Genomic DNA, 17,089 nt, shown 5'->3' with positions numbered 1-17,089 from the left:
GCCTGATGATCGACAAGGCCGAGGTGACGAACTCGGAGGTCCGATACGTGTTCACCGAGGACCCCACGGTGTCCGGCATCGAGCCCAGCTGGACCATCCTCAAGTACGGATCCCCCCGAGGGCCAATCGCACCTTCAGCTAGAGTGTGGACCCGCTGACTGTGCGTGTGTGTGTGTGTGTGAGTGTGTGAGTGTGTGTGAGTGTGTGTGTGTGTGTGTGTGTGTGTGTGTGTGTGTGTGTGTGTGTGTGTGTGTGTGTGTGTGTGTGTGTGTGGCGTGTGTGTGTGTGTGTGTGTGTGTGTGTGTGTGTGTGTGTGTGTGTGTGTGTGTGTGTGTGTGAGTGTGTGTGTGTGTGTGTGTGTGTGTGTGTGTGTGTGTGTGTGTGTGTGTGTGTGTGTGTGTGTGTGTGTGTGTGTGTGTGTGTGTGTGTGTGTGTGTGTGTGTGTGTGTGTGTGTGTGTGTGTGTGTGTGTGTGTGTGTGTGTGTGTGTGTGTGTGTGAGCGTGTGTGTGTGTGTGTGAGCGTGTGTGTGAGCGTGTGTGTGTGTGTGTGTGTGTGTGTGTGTGTGTGTGCAGTGGCAGCACGGTGATAACGGTGACGGGAACCAACCTGCTGACCATCCAGGAGCCCAAAGTCAGAGCCAAGTACGGCGGAGTGGAGACCAATAATGTGAGGGCCGCCGGAGGGGTCAGGGGTCACGATGGAGGGGTCAGGGGTCACGATGGAGGGGTCGCAGGTTATGTTCTGGTTTTGAAGGCTCCGCTTCAGAGGAACGGCCGTCGCCATCTTTGTTTTGGGCCACCTTTGTTTTTTGTGGAACCGGACGTGACCATATTTGGGCGAGAGGGTGGAGCCTGAGCAGCTAATGCTAAAGCTAGCTGTGAGAAGAGGGCGGAGCTAAATAAAACAAAAGATTTTACAATGCACTTAGAAGTGAAATACAGGCGCCGCCTAGTGGTCACTAGAGGGAATGCAGTTTGAACGCACTTTATTTTAATTAAAGTATGAAGACAAATGATAACAAGGAGTGTGTGTGTGTGTGTGTGTGTGTGTGTGTGTGTGTAGTTCTGCTCTCCAGTCAACGACACCACCATGACCTGTCTGGCTCCTGGTCTGGTCTACGGGAAACCTGATCCACCAGAGGGGGCGCTGAGACCGGATGAGTTCGGCTTCATCTTTGACCAGGTAGCACACACACACGTTACACACGTTACACACACACACACATGTTACACACACACACACACACATGTTACACACACACACACACACACATGTTACACACACACACACACACATGTTACACACACACACACATGTTACACACACACACACACATGTTACACACACACACATGTTACACACACACATACACACATGTTACACACACACACACACACACACACACATGTTACACACACACACACATGTTACACACACACACACACATGTTACACACACACACACACATGTTACACACACACACACACATGTTACACACACACACACACACACACACACACACACACACATGTTACACACACACACACACACACATGTTACACACACACACACACACACATGTTACACACACACACACACACACATGTTACACACACACACACACATGTTACACACACACACACATGTTACACACACACACACACATGTTACACACACACACACACATGTTACACACACACACATGTTACACACACACACACACACACACATGTTACACACACACACACACACACACATGTTACACACACACACATACACACATGTTACACACACAGGTTACACACACGCACACACACATATGCACACTCAGCAGAAGCACTCAGTCCCTGATGCTCTGGTCCAGGTCTCCTCTCTGCTGGTCCTGAACTCCACCCCCTTCACACACTACCCCAACCCGACCTTTGACCCCTTGGGTAACTCTGGGATCCTGGAGGTCAAACCGGGGTCACCCATCATCCTCAAGGTGAGTAAAACTAGCGTGGTTATAGTTGTGATCCTCCACCTCTTCCACCTATTCCTCTTCTTCCTCCCCTTCTTTTTCCTCTTCCTCCTCTTCCTCATCCTCCTCCTCCTCTCCCTCCTCCTCTCACTTCTCCTCTTCCTCCTCCTCTCCCTCCTCCTCTCTCTTCTCCTCCTCTCCCCCTTCCTCCTTACCCTCTTTCTGCTCTTCCTCCTCTCCCTTCTCCTCCTCTCCCTCTTCCTCCTCATCCTCCTCTCCCTTCTCCTCCTCTTCCTCCTCCTATCCCTCTTCCTCCTCTCCCTCCTCTCACTTCTCCACCTCTTCCTCCTCCTCTCCCTCCTTCTCCTACTCTCTCTTCTCCTCCTCTCCCTTCTCCTCGTCACTCCTCCTCCTCCTCCTAACTCCTCCTTGTGTCTCCAGGGTAAGAACCTGATCTCTCCTCTCCCTCCTCCTCCTCCTCCTCCTCCTCCTCCTAACTCCTCCTTGTGTCTCCAGGGTAAGAACCTGATCCCTCCTCTCCCTCCTCCTCCTCCTCCTAACTCCTCCTTGTGTCTCCAGGGTAAGAACCTGATCCCTCCTCCTCCTCCTCCTCCTCCTAACTCCTCCTTGTGTCTCCAGGGTAAGAACCTGATCTCTCCTCCTCCTCCTCCTCCTCCTAACTCCTCCTTGTGTCTCCAGGGTAAGAACCTGATCCCTCCGGCTCCGGGGAACAGCCGTCTGAACTACACGGTTCTGATTGGAGGAGCTCCCTGTCTGCTCACTGTGTCAGAGAACCAGCTGCTCTGTGATTCGCCGGATCTCACCGGAGAGCAGCGAGTCCTGGTGAGTGAAGGAGCTTAGCCCCGCCCCCTCTCTGCTCGCTCCATCGGGGTTTCTCGAACCTGATTGGTTAACGGTTCAGACGCCTACATACTAAAACTGTAGGCAAGGATATGAGAAAGAGGAGACAGAGAAAGGAGGGCAAAAGAAAGAAGAGGAGGTGAGGAAGGGAGGAGGTGAGGAAAGAAGAGGAGGAAGAGAAAGGAGAGGAGATGAGAAAGGGAGGAGAAGATGAAAGAAGAAGAGGTGAGGAAGGGAGGAGCTGAGAAAAGGGAAGAGGTGAGGAAAGAAGAGGAGATGAAGAAGTGAGGAGGTTAGGAAGAGAGGAGGTGAGGAGGGATCTTTATAAAGGTGAAAGTCATTAAATGCAGCCGCAGGGGATCATGGGTAATTGGTCTGATGTCACAGATCAGAGGCTGATGCACACACCTACACAACTACACACACACACACACACACACACACACACCTACACACACACACACACACACACACACACACACACACCTGCACACACACACACACACACCTGCACACACACCTGCACACCTACACACACACCTGCACACCTACACACACACCTGCACACACACACACACACACCTGCACACACACACACACACACACCTGCACACACACACACACACACACCTGCACACACACACCTGCACACACACACACACACACACACACACACACACACACACACACACACACACCTACACACACACACACACCTGCACACACACACACACACACACACACACACACACACCTACACACACACCTACACGCACACCTACACACACACACACACACACCTACACACCTACACGCACACCTACACACACACACACACACCTACACACACACACACACACACAGATGTTCAAAGGGAAAAGGGAGAACAGACAAACTATTGATACATCATTAAAGTATTGATAATGAATGTTGTGTTGTTCCTCCTCATGAACCAATGAGCTGAGAGGAGGAGGAGGAGGAGGAGGAGGAGGAGGGAGAGGAGGAAGTGGTCTCAGTGTTGTTTTTTACATGGAGAACTCCTTCACCCAGCAGCGCTTTGCATTATGGGACGATCAGTGAAACATAGACTTCTATACAACCAGAGGAGTCGCCCCCTGGTGGTCAGGAGAGAGAATGCTGCTTTAACACATGAAGCATTTACTTCTATACAACCAGAGGGAGCGTTTGATATTGACTCCAGCGTCTCCCTGCAGATCCTCGTTGGCGGTCTGGAGTACTTCCCCGGGACGCTCCACATCTACTCCGACAGCGCCCTGACGCTGCCCGCCATCATCGGCATCGGGGCGGGCGGCGGCGTGCTGCTCATCGCCATCATCGCCGTGCTCATCGCCTACAAGAGGAAGACGCGCGACGCCGACCGCACGCTGAAGCGCCTCCAGCTGCAGATGGACAACCTGGAGAGCCGCGTGGCGCTGGAGTGCAAAGAGGGTGAGTGACCCGGACCTGGACCCGGACCTGGGCCCGGACCTGGACCCGGACCTGGACCTGGACCCAGACCTGGACCCGGACCTGGACCCGGACCTGGACCTAGAGCTGGATCCAGACCCAGACCCGGACCTGGACCCGACCCGACCCGACCTGGGCAGACCCGAACCTGGGCCGACCTGACCGACCGACCCGACCCAGACCTGGGCGACCTGACCCGAACCGACCTGACCCGACCTGACCGACCGACCTGGGCGAACCTGACCCGACCCGAACCTGGGCCCGACCTGACCTGGACCCGACCTGGACCTAGAGCTGGACCCGGACCTGGACCCGGACCTGGACCCGGACCTGGACCCGGACCTGGACCCGGACCTGGACCCGGACCTGGACCCGGACCTGGACCTAGAGCTGGACCCGGACCTGGGCCCGGACCCGGACCTGGACCTAGAGCTGGACTCGGACCTGGACCCAGACCTGGACCCAGACCTGTACCTAGACCCGGACCTGAACCCGGACCTGGGCCTGGACCCAGACCTGAACCCAGACCTGTACCTAGACCTGGATCCAGACCCGGACCTGGACCTGGACCCAGACCTGGACCCAGACCCGGACCTGGACCCAGACCTGTACCTAGACCTGGATCCAGACCCAGACCTGGACCCAGACCTATACCAAGACCTGGACCTGTACCTGGATCCAGACCTGGACCCGGACCTCGACCAAGACCTGGACCCAGAACAAGACCTGGTCCCAGACCTGGACCCAGACCCGGACCTGGACCAAGACCTGGACCCCATGTGGTCCTGGTCCTGTTTTTCTGGGGCTTGACCCTCTGGCCTTAGAGCAGTTTATGGAAGTTTTGGGGTTTTCAAGAGGATCAACTCTTTCTCTCCTCCTCCTCCCCCCCCCCCCCCCCTCCTCCTCAGCCTTTGCCGAGCTGCAAACTGACATCCAGGAGCTGACCAATGACATGGACGGGGTGAAGATCCCTCTGCTGGAGTACCGGACCTACACCATGCGGGTGATGTTCCCCGGCATCGAGGAGCACCCGGTGCTGAAGGAGCTGGACGTAGGTCTGGATCACGGAGGTGTTTCCTGTGAGAGTCACCCGAGGCTCACACTCTGTTTCCCTCAGTCTCCGGCCAACGTGGAGAAAGCTCTGCGCCTCTTCAGCCAGCTGCTGAACAACAAGATGTTCCTGCTGACCTTCATCCGCACGCTGGAGGCCCAGAGGTCGTTCTCCATGAGGGACCGCGGGAACGTGGCCTCGCTGCTCATGGCGGCGCTGCAGGTGATGATCTGTGTGTCAAGTGTTATTAACATGTGATAGATGTTTGCAGGTGGTTATTAGAGTTATTCAAGATTCAAGATTCAAGATGTTTTATTTGTCACATACACACACAGGGTGTGCAGTGAAATGAAAGTGGCAATGCTCAGCAGGAATGTGCAAGGGCAACAAGTACACACTATTTACAAATAAAAAACAACACAATATTTACAGTAAGTGTGTGTGTGTGTGTGTGTGTGCCTAAGAGGGGCAGTTGTGTGGGTCTATGTGGGGGTCCTGGTGAGGTCGGAGTTCACAATCCTGATGGCCTGAGGAAAGAAACTCCGTCTCAGTCTCTCTGTTCTTGCAGCGTGACTACGGGCGCCTGCCTGACCGCAGCAGCTGAAACAGTCTGTTGTTGGGGTGGTGAGGATCCTTCATGATCCTGCCGGCTCTGGTTCTGCACCTCCTGGTGTACAAGTCCTGCAGGGTGGTGAGTGTAGTTCCAATAGTGCGCTCAGCCGAACGCACTACTCTCTGCAGAGCCTTCCTGTCCTGAGCGGAGCAGTTGCCAAACCAGGCTGTGATGCTTCCTGTCAGGACGCTCTCTACAGCTCCAGAGTAGAAGGACTGAAGGATCCTCTGGGAAACTTTAAATTTCCTCAGCTGCCTGAGGTGGTAGAGGCGCTGCCTTGCCTTTCTCACCAGAGTGTCTGTGTTTGTTGACCATGTCAGATCCTCGGTGATGTGGACTCCCAGGTATTTATACCCGCTCACCCTCTCCACAGTAGTCCCGTTAATCCCCAGTGGTGAGTACGTCCTCTGTTGTTGTACCCTCCTAAAGTCCACAATCAGCTCCTTAGTTTTGGTGACATTCATGATGAGGCTGTTGTCCCGGCACCAGAGTGACAGATCAGCAACTTCCTCCAGGTAGGCCTTCTCGTCGTTGTCGGAGATCAGGCCCACCACCACTGTGTCATCCGCAAACTTGATGATGGTGTTGAGCTGAACCTGGCCACACAGTCATGTGTGTACAGGGAGTACAGTAGGGGCTGAGGATGCAACCCTGGGGGGATCCTGTGTTCAGGGTGAGGGATTTGGAGGTGTGTCTGCCCACCCTGACCACCTGTGGCCTGGCGGTCAGGAAGTCCAGGATCCAAGCACACAGGGGTGTTCAGTCCCAGCTCAATCAGCTTGCCGGCCAGTCTGGAGGGACTATGGTGTTGAAAGCTGAACTATAATCAATGAACAGCAGTCTCACATAGCCCCCTCTGGCTGTCCAGATGAGAGAGTGTGGTGTGCAGTACCTGGGAGACAGCATCATCCGTGGATCTGTTTGGGCGATAAGCAAACTGCAGCGGGTCCATGGAGGAAGGGAGGAAGGCGCAGATGTAGTCCTTTATCAGCCTCTCAAAGCATTTCATGACCACCGAGGTGAGGGCCACGGTCGGTAGTCATTCATACATGCTGGAGAAGCATTCTTGGGCACAGGGACAATAGTGGATCTCTTGAAGCAGGCGGGGACCACGGACTCAGCCAGGAGAGGTTGAATATTGTGGTGAACACTGGAGCTAGCTGGTTAGCACAGGTCTTCAGTACTCGCCCAGATATGCCATCTGGACCTGCAGCTTTCCTGGTGTTCACCCTCAACAGAGCCCTCCTCACACTGTGCTCGGTCACAGAGAGTGTGTGTTCATCCCCAGCGGTAGAACTCACCTCGGCTACGCTAACGGTGTTGTTGTTAGCCGGCGAGCTAGCGCTGTTGTTGCTAGCCTCAAACCGTGCATAAAATGAGTTCAGGTCGTCCGCTAGGGATGCGTCGGCACTCACCATAGCGCGGGGTCTGCTCTGGTAGTTTGTGATAGTCCGTAGCCCCTGCCATAGGCGCCTGGTGTCGCGCTGCTCCATCTGTGATTCCACTCTGTCCCGGTACCTCCTTTTGGCTTCCTTCACCGCCCTCCTCAGTCCATAGACCGCTGCCTTGTACACGTCCATGTTGCGGATACAAGACCGGAGTTATAGGCAGCAGTACGGGCGTTCACAGCTTCACGGATGGATCTATCAACCCACGGTTTTTGGTTAGAAAAGACCCTAACTTTTACCGTGGGGACGATGGTGTCCGTTAGCGTTGCTATGAGGCTCATTGCTACTTCCGCAAACTCGCTGACGTCACTGGAACTGGATTGGATCATGTCCCAGTCGACGATACGTAGAGCGTCCTGTAGCTCAGCCTCTGATTGGTCAGACCACCGCATTACGTTCCTCGTCACTACCGCTTCCCGCGCGATCCTTTGTTTATACTCCGGAAGCAGAAAAATGGCGGCATGGTCTGATTTCCCTAACGGAGGGAGAGAGACAGCCTTGTAGCCTCTCTTGAATGTAATAGATGTTAAGCCTCTCTTAACATGTAATAGATGTTTACAGGTGGTTATTAGTGTTATTAACATGTAATAGATGTTTATAACTGTTATTAACATGTAATAGATATTTATAACTGTATTAACATGTAATAGATGTTTACATGTGGTTATTAGTGTTATTAACATGTAATATATGTTTATAACTGTTATTAACATGTAATAGATATTTATAACTGTAATTAACATGTAATAGATGTTTTACAGGTGGTTATTAGTGTTATTAACATGTAATAGATGTTTATAACTGTTATTAACATGTAATAGATGTTTTACAGGTGGTTATTAGTGTTATTAACATGTAATAGATGTTTACAGGTGGTTTTAAGTGTTATTAACATGTAATAGATGTTTATAACTGTTATTAACATGTAATAGATGTTTACAGGTGGTTATTAGTGTTATTAACATGTAATAGATATTTATAACTGTTATTAACATGTAATAGATGTTTACAGGTGGTTTTAAGTGTTATTAACATGTAATAGATATTTTATAGGTGGTTTTAAGTGTTATTAACATGTAATAGATGTTTTATAGGTGGTTTTAAGTGTTATTAACATGTAATAGATGTTTATAACTGTTATTACATTAGATGTTTTGCAGGTGTTATAAATGTTAGTTCCACATATAACCACCAACCAAACATATAGTACGTGTTATTAACAGTTATTACATAACCTTTATTCCATCAGCTTCATTACATGCCCTTTATAACAACCTGTATTGCCTCTCAGGGTCGTATGGAATACGCCACCGTGGTCCTGAAGCAGCTGCTGGCCGACCTGATCGAGAAGAACCTGGAGAACAGGAACCATCCCAAGCTGCTGCTGAGGAGGTCAGTACACGTTGACCTTTGAGAGATGTTTGTACTGTGTTTATATATTTACAGATTTATGTATTACCTTTTGAGAACATGTGTTGCCTTGTGGATGACCTTTGACCCGTGTGTGTTCAGGACAGAGTCTGTGGCAGAGAAGATGCTGACCAACTGGTTCACCTTCCTGCTGCATCGCTTCCTCAAGGTAACGTCTTCCTCGTTAAGCTCCTCCCCCTCAGTCTGACCGCGACTAATGGGATCAGAGTTAGTTGATTGATGCGTGGAACGTGATTGGTTAGATCCTGCTCTTTGCCCCCCCCCCCCCACAGGAGTGTGCCGGGGAGCCTCTCTTCATGTTGTATTGTGCCATAAAGCAACAGATGGAAAAAGGTCCAATCGATGCGATAACAGGAGAAGCTCGTTACTCACTGAGCGAAGACAAACTCATCAGACAGCAGATCGACTACAAGCAGCTGGTACACACACATATATATATATATATATATACACACACACATATATATACACACAGAGATACACACACATATATATATATATACACACACACATATATACACACAGAGATACACACACACACACATATATACACACATATATATATATATACACACACACATGCACACACATATGTATATGTATATATATACACATGTATATATATATATTACATTACATTATATGTCATTTGGCTGACGCTTTTATCCAAAGCGACTTACAATACTGTTACATTCATTCACTGTAGAGCAGCTACAGGGAGCAACTCAGGGTTAAGTGTCTTGCTCAAGGACACATCGACTAGGGCGGGGATTGAACCTCCAACCCCCTGATTGAAAGACGGACCTGCTACCCACTCACCCATAGATATATACACACAAACACACATATATATATTCACACACACACATATATACATATATATATATATATATGTATAAATATGTATATATACACACACATGCACACATATACACACATATATATATATACACACACATACATGTACACACATATATGTATATATATATATATGTAAAGATGTTTCACTGGGAGAAAGAGAGTAATCGAGTTGAAGTAAAGACAGTTCTCTCTCCTCCTCCCCCCCTCCCCCCAGACCCTGATGTGCATCCCCCCAGAGGGGGAGGTGGGCACCGAGGTCCCGGTCAAGGTGCTGAACTGTGACACGGTGACGCAGGTGAAGGACAAGCTGCTGGACTCCGTGTACAAAGGCATCCCATTCTCCCAGAGGCCTCAGGCCGACGACATGGACTTGGGTACGCTCCACTTCCTGTCCCCTCGCGGGTCACTTCCTGTCCATCGTGACGTCATGTGACCCTCTGTGTGTTTGTGACGTCAGAGTGGCGCCAGGGGCGACTGACCAGGATCATCCTGCAGGACGAAGACGTGACGACCAAGATAGAGAGCGACTGGAAGAGGCTGAACACACTGGCCCACTACCAGGTACACACACACACACACCACCAGATACACACACACTACACACACACACCACCAGGCACACACTACCAGGTACACACACACACGCACACTACCAGGTACACACACACACACACACCACCAGATACACACACACTACACACACACACCACCAGGCACACACTACCAGGTACACACACACACGCACACTACCAGGTACACACACACACTGACTGATAGCCAGCTGATCTGATTGACTGATGTGTTTGTGTGTTGCTAGGTAACGGACGGCTCACTCGTGGCGCTGGTCCAGAAGCAGGTTTCTGCCTACAACATCGCCAACTCCTTCACCTTCACCAGATCTCTGAGCAGATACGGTACTCACACACACACACACACACACACACACATACACACACAAACACAAACACATACAAACACACACAAACACACACAAACACACACACGCTCACCCTCTCCTTCTCTCTTCAGAGTCGTTGCTGCGTACCTCCTCCAGTCCTGACAGTCTGAGGTCCAGAGCTCCGATGATCACACCGGACCAGGAGACAGGTACTGCAGTCACAGTAGTAGTGGTACTAGTAGTAGTATTATTGGTCCTGGTAGTAGTACTAGTGGTGGTTGTAGTAGTATTAGTATTTGTAGTAGTATTCGCGGTTGTTGTTATTATACGTAACATTGACTACGTTTACATGTAAAACACAATGGAGCTTCCATTGTAGTAGTATTAAGCAGTACTGTAGACTGTGTACTGTGTGTACTACCATGTACTGTGTATACTCTAGACTGTGTACTACCGTGTACTGTGTATACTCTAGACTGTGTACTACCGTGTACTGTGTATACTCTAGACTGTGTACTACTATGTACTGTGTATACTCTAGACTGTGTACTGTTGTGTGCTTTCAGGGACTAAACTGTGGCACCTGGTGAAGAACCACGAGCATAGTGACCAGCGAGAAGGAGACCGAGGCAGCAAGATGGTGTCTGAGATCTACCTCACCCGACTGCTGGCTACCAAGGTAGTGAGACACGCGGCGAGACACGCCGTGAGACACGTAGTGAGACACGTAGTGAGACACGTAGTGAGACACGCAGTGAGACACGTAGTGAGACACGCAGTGAGACACGTGGCGAGACACGCGGCGAGACACGCAGTGAGACACGCAGTGAGACACGTAGTGAGACACGCAGTGAGACACGCAGTGAGACACGCAGTGAGACACGTAGTGAGACACGCAGTGAGACACGCAGTGAGACACGTAGTGAGACACGCAGTGAGACACGCAGTGAGACACGTAGTGAGACACGCAGTGAGACACGTAGTGAGACACGCAGTGAGACACGCAGTGAGACACGTAGTGAGACACGTAGTGAGACACGCAGTGAGACACGTAGCAGAGAGACATGTAGCAGTATATAAAACTGTAAACATATGCTAACCAGCTAATATTTTGTAATAAACACTGGAAGAGCTGATAGAGAGGTAGCTAACATGCTAATGTGTGGTCCAAATGCTAACATCGAGCTACCATCAAGCTACTAATATGCTAACCCCAAGGTGTTGGGATCGTCGACATATTGACCTGATTATGGTTCAAGATTAAAAAAAGTCTATTGTGAACAAATAAACATCCAATAGTTGTTCAACCATTTATTTGTTGACATCAGGTCATTGTTTTCCCCCGGTGTAATCCATCTATTTATTAATCATTTAGTAATTTGGCTAAGATATTGAAGCCGGTGCTTTGGTCATCCCACCACCAGGGGACGCTGCAGAAGTTTGTGGACGACCTGTTTGAGACTGTCTTCAGCACCGCCCACCGGGGCTCTGCTCTCCCATTGGCCATCAAATACATGTTTGACTTCCTGGACGAGCAGGCCGACAAGCGGCAGATCAGCGACCCGGACGTCCGGCACACCTGGAAGAGCAACTGGTGAGAGACGTTCCCACGAGACGCCTCGGAGACGCTTCGTGGACATCGTAACTCTTTTGTTCTTCTTCTGCGTCTGCAGCCTTCCTCTCAGGTTCTGGGTGAACGTCATCAAGAACCCACAGTTCGTGTTCGACATCCACAAGAGCAGCATCACGGACGCCTGTCTGTCGGTGGTGGCTCAGACCTTCATGGACTCCTGCTCCACGTCCGAGCACCGGCTCGGCAAAGACTCGCCGTCCAACAAGCTGCTCTACGCTAAAGACATCCCCAACTACAAGAGCTGGGTGGAGAGGTAGCCACATGCTAACACGTAGCCCACATGCTAACATGTAACCATCATGGAGCCATCATGGAGCCAACATGTAGCCTACATATAACCGACATGTAGCCGACATGTCGCTGATATGTAGCCACCATGTAGCCACCATGTAGCTAACATGTAGCTAACATGTAGCCAACATGTAGCCAACATATAACCGACATGTAGCCGACATGTAGCCACCATGTAGCCAACATGTAGCCAACATATAACCGACATGTAGCCGACATGTAGCCACCATGTAGCTAACATGTAGCCACCATGTAGCCAACATATAACCGACATGTCGCTGATATGTAGCCGCCATGTAGCCACCATGTAGCTAACATGTAGCTAACATGTAGCCAGCATGTTGCCACCATGTAGCCAACATATAACCGACATGTCGCTGATATGTAGCCGCCATGTAGCCACCATGTAGCTAACATGTAGCTAACATGTAGCCAGCATGTAACCAACATATAACCGACATGTAGCCACCATGCTAACTAATCGATTATAATAACCTGCAATGAGTTCAAATGCAATAAAGCTGAATCAATCGAAAACTAGAATGGGTGTTACAAATAGTCCCATCAACAAGAGTGTGTGTGTGTGTGTGTGTTTCTGTTTGTGTGTGTGTGTGTTTCTGTTTGTACGTGTGTGTGTTTCTGTTTGTACGTGTGTGTGTGTGTTTCTGTTTGTGTGTGTGTGTGTTTCTGTTTGTGCGTGTGTGTGTGTTTCTGTTTGTACGTGTGTGTGTGTTTCTGTTTGTGTGTGTGTGTGTTTCTGTTTGTGTGTTTCTGTTTGTACGTGTGTGTGTGTTTCTGTTTGTACGTGTGTGTGTGTGTTTCTGTTTGTACGTGTGTGTGTGTTTCTGTTTGTACGTGTGTGTGTGTTTCTGTTTGTGTGTGTGTGTGTTTCTGTTTGTGCGTGTGTGTGTGTTTCTGTTTGTACGTATGTGTGTGTGTTTCTGTTTGTGTGTGTGTGTGTGTGTTTCTGTTTGTACGTGTGTGTGTGTGTTTCTGTTTGTACGTGTGTGTGTGCGTGCGTGTGTGTGTGTGTGTTTCTGTTTGTGCGTGTGTGTGTGTGTTTCTGTGTGTGTGTGTGTGTGTTTCTGTTTGTGCGTGTGTGTGTGTGTGTTTCTGTGTGTGTGTGCGTGTGTGTCCCTTGCAGGTACTACAGGGATATTGCCAAGATGCCCAGCATCAGCGATCAGGACATGGACGCCTACCTGGTGGAGCAGTCCCGTCTCCACGGCACAGAGTTCAACACACTGAGCGCGCTCAGTGAGCTCTACTTCTACATCAACAAGTACAAAGAAGAGGTGATTGTGTGTGTGTGTGTGGGGGGGGGGGGGTTACACTTTTAAGAAAACTTTGTAGGCGATCCATTCATCCGTTCATCTGCCAGCTGATTGATTTGTAGACCAATTACCCAAACTACCTCCGTCCGGTTGGGTTTGGGTCCACTACTCTGTGATCCGCCCCTAAAGGTTCCAATCCAACATCTGGATTTGGGGAGGCCGCCGATCGGTGAGGTCACCGGTTCTGTTGGCGCTGGTTTCATCCGGCTTGTCTTTCCTCTGCAGATCCTGACGGCGTTGGACCGGGACGGGTACTGTCGCAAACACAAGCTGAGGCACAAACTGGAGCAAGCCATCAACCTGATGTCTGGGAGCAGCTGAGAGGAGGGGGGGCGGATGGACTGATAGGGGTGTGGGGGGAGGGGTCAAGAAGACGAACAATGGGGGAGGGGAGAAGTGAAGAACTTGTTTCTCTGAACTGTTCAAGCAGTCAGCCGAACTGTTCCGCCTCGGAGCCGTCGGCCTTTTATGCGATACGATCCAACGGCCATTTTATCTGCCGGCTGATGGATCTGAAGACCGGTCACCCAAACTACCTCCGTCCGGTTGGGTTTGGGGCAGAGAATCGGTTTCCGAAGAGGTTTTGGGTCCAACGTGGACCGAAGCCAAACAACAAACCTTCAAGAGGCATCCGTCGGTTTGGATTCTGATGTAAATCCCCTGCAGGGAGAAGCAGGGACCAGAGGGGGGGGGGGGGGGGCAAGGAAAGACCTGCAGACGAGGCTCAAGACTGAGTTGGGTTTCACCGACCGATGGACGGGAAGATGAATCGATCCCGACTTCAGGGCGACCAGCTCGGTTGGGATCTTTTTCGGAAGAACTTGAGGCTCCCAGGGTCCAAGGAAGGACCCATGAAGGACCTTGAGGGTCCAAGGAAGGAGCTTGAGGGTCCCATGAAAGACCTTGAGGGTCCAAGGAATGACCTCAAGGGTCCAAGAAGGACCTTGAGGTTCCAAGAAGGACCTCGAGGGTCCCAGGGTCCATCGAAGTCGAGACGAATCCGGGCCGGATACCAAAAGGTCAAGTCGAAGCTGACCGCAAGACTTTGTCACCTTGAATCCTCCGATAGACGCATCCGGATTCACTGCAAGGAAGGAAGGAAGTCAGCGAAGGATTTGAGAGGTTGTTTTCAAGCTTTAGCAAACAGAGAAGGAAGCAAAGGAAGCGATGAGGTCCCTGCTTCCTCTGAGGCCTCTTCAGGATCTAGACGTTTCTAAGTTGCTGTAGAACCGTCCGATGTTTCTGGACAATCACTCCGCCACAGCACACTGAGCCCGATGCCTACCGACCAGTACCTGTGTCCATAGACCCCTCCTTTCCTTTCCTTCCATCCTCAACTTCACCTCCTACTTTGCTTCACCTCTATCGTCTCCATTCCATTCGTACCCATTCCCCCTCTACCCCTCCCCCACTCGAGACCGCTCATTGGTCAGTCCTGCTGGCCTCCTATTGGCCAGGAAGACTCTTGAGTAACGTACTGCCGACCAATCAAGACTGTGGGATTCGCCAGAATCGTGAATAATTTAACAGAAATGAATCCAGAATTACGTTTTGAATACATTCCAGCACAGGCGGCGTTCTGTGAGCGCGCAGGTGGACTCGCTAACACTAACGCTAACGCGGACCCACCGACAATTTTCAGGACCAGAACGACCCGGGAAACATTTTGGGCTCTGGATTTCTTTGCCGCCGGTTGGCTGAGGTCATTGCACAGCCACCGCACAACGCCGCGCTCGCCGTGCCCAGGGGACACAAGCCCAGTGCCATGGAAAGACCGGACCGGATCGCGTCAGACCTGGACCGGACTCGGACCAAAACCGGACCCAAAAACAACCTGGAATGGAGTTTTTTGACCGGACTCAAGGACTTTTAAGACTTGTGGCCATAATTGTAAACAACAACAAAATGAAATAATAATAATAATAATGTTGATAAAGTATAAAGGTAAAAAAGAGAAAGGAGAAGAAAAAAAAGAAATACTGAAATGTTAACGTGTCATAAGAACTTTGGATTTTAAGGAGCTCAACGTGTATAAAGCTGATTGTTCTGCTGCACCTGGAGAGAGCCAGGACCGAGACCCGGACCGTGAGATGGACCCGGATCGCACCGGACCGGATCCTACCAGACCGGATCCCACCGGACCGGATCCTACCAGACCGGATCCCACCAGAACTCAACATCGCTCAACGGGGAGGACCAAACGGCACTTTTTGGTATCTTTTACATTTTTTGCCAAACTGGATGTTTGTTTGAGAGCAGTGGGCGGGGTCAGGTGAGGGGGCGTGACAGGGGGCGTGGCTAACGTGTTGCATGTGGAGCCTCCATTAATTGTTTTGTACGTCCTGAAGAACAACGAGCCCCCCCCCCCCCTCCCTCCCTTTGTTCCCTCGGTTCTGTGGTGGAACATCTTTCTTCCCACTACCGGATCTTATTTATTGCTCAGAGGTTCTTTTGCTCCAAATCAAAGTTCAGCGACGAAACTCGACCTTCAAGTCCCATCAACATGTTTCACTTCACGAGCATTTAAGGACATCGTCGACTCAGGAAGCGAAAGACCTTCAGATTTCTTCTGGAGGAACATGTGCAACATCTGTCCTCACCTTCGTTATCAGTGTTTCACCTCCGCTGGGAGCCAGGAACTAGGAGACAGGAACTAGGAGACAGGAACTAGGAGTTTGAGGGGAACGTTCCACCACAGAAGAAGAAGAAAAAGCGTCTCTCTTTTGGCCATAAAGCTGCAAAGCACCTTTTTATTTTCTTGCTGTTGTTTCACTGTGTTTGAATCTGTGGGGCCAAGAGGAGGAGGAGGAGGAGGAGGAGGAGGAGGATCCTGACAAAAAGACTGCCTTTTAGATGATTAATTATAGAACAGGGAGGGAAGCCACTTGTGTGTGTGTTTAAGTGTATGTGACTATATGTATGTGATTGTGTGTGTGTTTGAGTGGAAGTGTGTGTTGAGTGTGTGTGTGTGGGTGTATGATCTGCAGCTCAATTAAAAATCTTTTAATCTTTGAAGCTTATGAATCGCTGTCATCAGGACTTTAAGTCTTTAATTACGATCTTGTCGCCATTTTGATCAGAATTCACCTTTTGAGGAGGAGGAGGAGGAGGAGCAGCATTAGTGAGAATCCCAAGAGGAGATCGTCTTGAAAGGGAGGATGCATAGACAATATAGGGGAAGAGGAAACACTCGCTGCATGCTGAAAAGTGAGGAAGAGGAGGAGACATTTCTCTTGAATT

The 17,089-nt window shown here is 50.2% G+C and overlaps 1 protein-coding gene across 4 annotated transcripts in view; it reads left to right on the top strand.

Moving 5' to 3' along the window:
- The window catches only part of plxna3 (plexin A3), a 58,491-nt gene extending 44,321 nt beyond the window's left edge, over positions 1–14,170 (top strand). For 2 of the 4 annotated variants that reach the window (XM_056422170.1, XM_056422171.1), the window contains exons 19-37: positions 1–103; positions 574–667; positions 1,064–1,183; positions 1,866–1,985; positions 2,661–2,804; positions 4,037–4,271; positions 5,198–5,562; positions 8,693–8,793; positions 8,914–8,980; positions 9,105–9,251; positions 9,908–10,067; positions 10,151–10,254; positions 10,511–10,607; positions 10,723–10,800; positions 11,158–11,270; positions 12,016–12,185; positions 12,265–12,477; positions 13,660–13,810; positions 14,075–14,170. The exon at positions 1–103 is cut by the window's left edge and continues 68 nt beyond it. In XM_056422170.1, the coding sequence (XP_056278145.1) occupies positions 1–103; positions 574–667; positions 1,064–1,183; positions 1,866–1,985; positions 2,661–2,804; positions 4,037–4,271; positions 5,198–5,562; positions 8,693–8,793; positions 8,914–8,980; positions 9,105–9,251; positions 9,908–10,067; positions 10,151–10,254; positions 10,511–10,607; positions 10,723–10,800; positions 11,158–11,270; positions 12,016–12,185; positions 12,265–12,477; positions 13,660–13,810; positions 14,075–14,170 (2,678 nt within the window). Of the gene's footprint in view, positions 104–573; positions 668–1,063; positions 1,184–1,865; positions 1,986–2,660; positions 2,805–4,036; positions 4,272–5,197; positions 5,563–8,692; positions 8,794–8,913; positions 8,981–9,104; positions 9,252–9,907; positions 10,068–10,150; positions 10,255–10,510; positions 10,608–10,722; positions 10,801–11,157; positions 11,271–12,015; positions 12,186–12,264; positions 12,478–13,659; positions 13,811–14,074 lie in introns of those variants that run through there. The other 2 variants (XM_056422172.1, XM_056422173.1) reach the window with 2 other exon arrangements.
- The last annotated feature ends 2,919 nt before the right edge of the window (positions 14,171–17,089 follow it).

This window comes from Pseudoliparis swirei, chromosome 9 (assembly GCF_029220125.1).
Source record: "Pseudoliparis swirei isolate HS2019 ecotype Mariana Trench chromosome 9, NWPU_hadal_v1, whole genome shotgun sequence".
Classification (NCBI taxonomy): Eukaryota; Metazoa; Chordata; class Actinopteri; order Perciformes; family Liparidae; genus Pseudoliparis; species Pseudoliparis swirei.
Note: the sequence above shows the minus strand (reverse complement) of the source record. Positions and strands in the feature narration are given on the sequence as shown.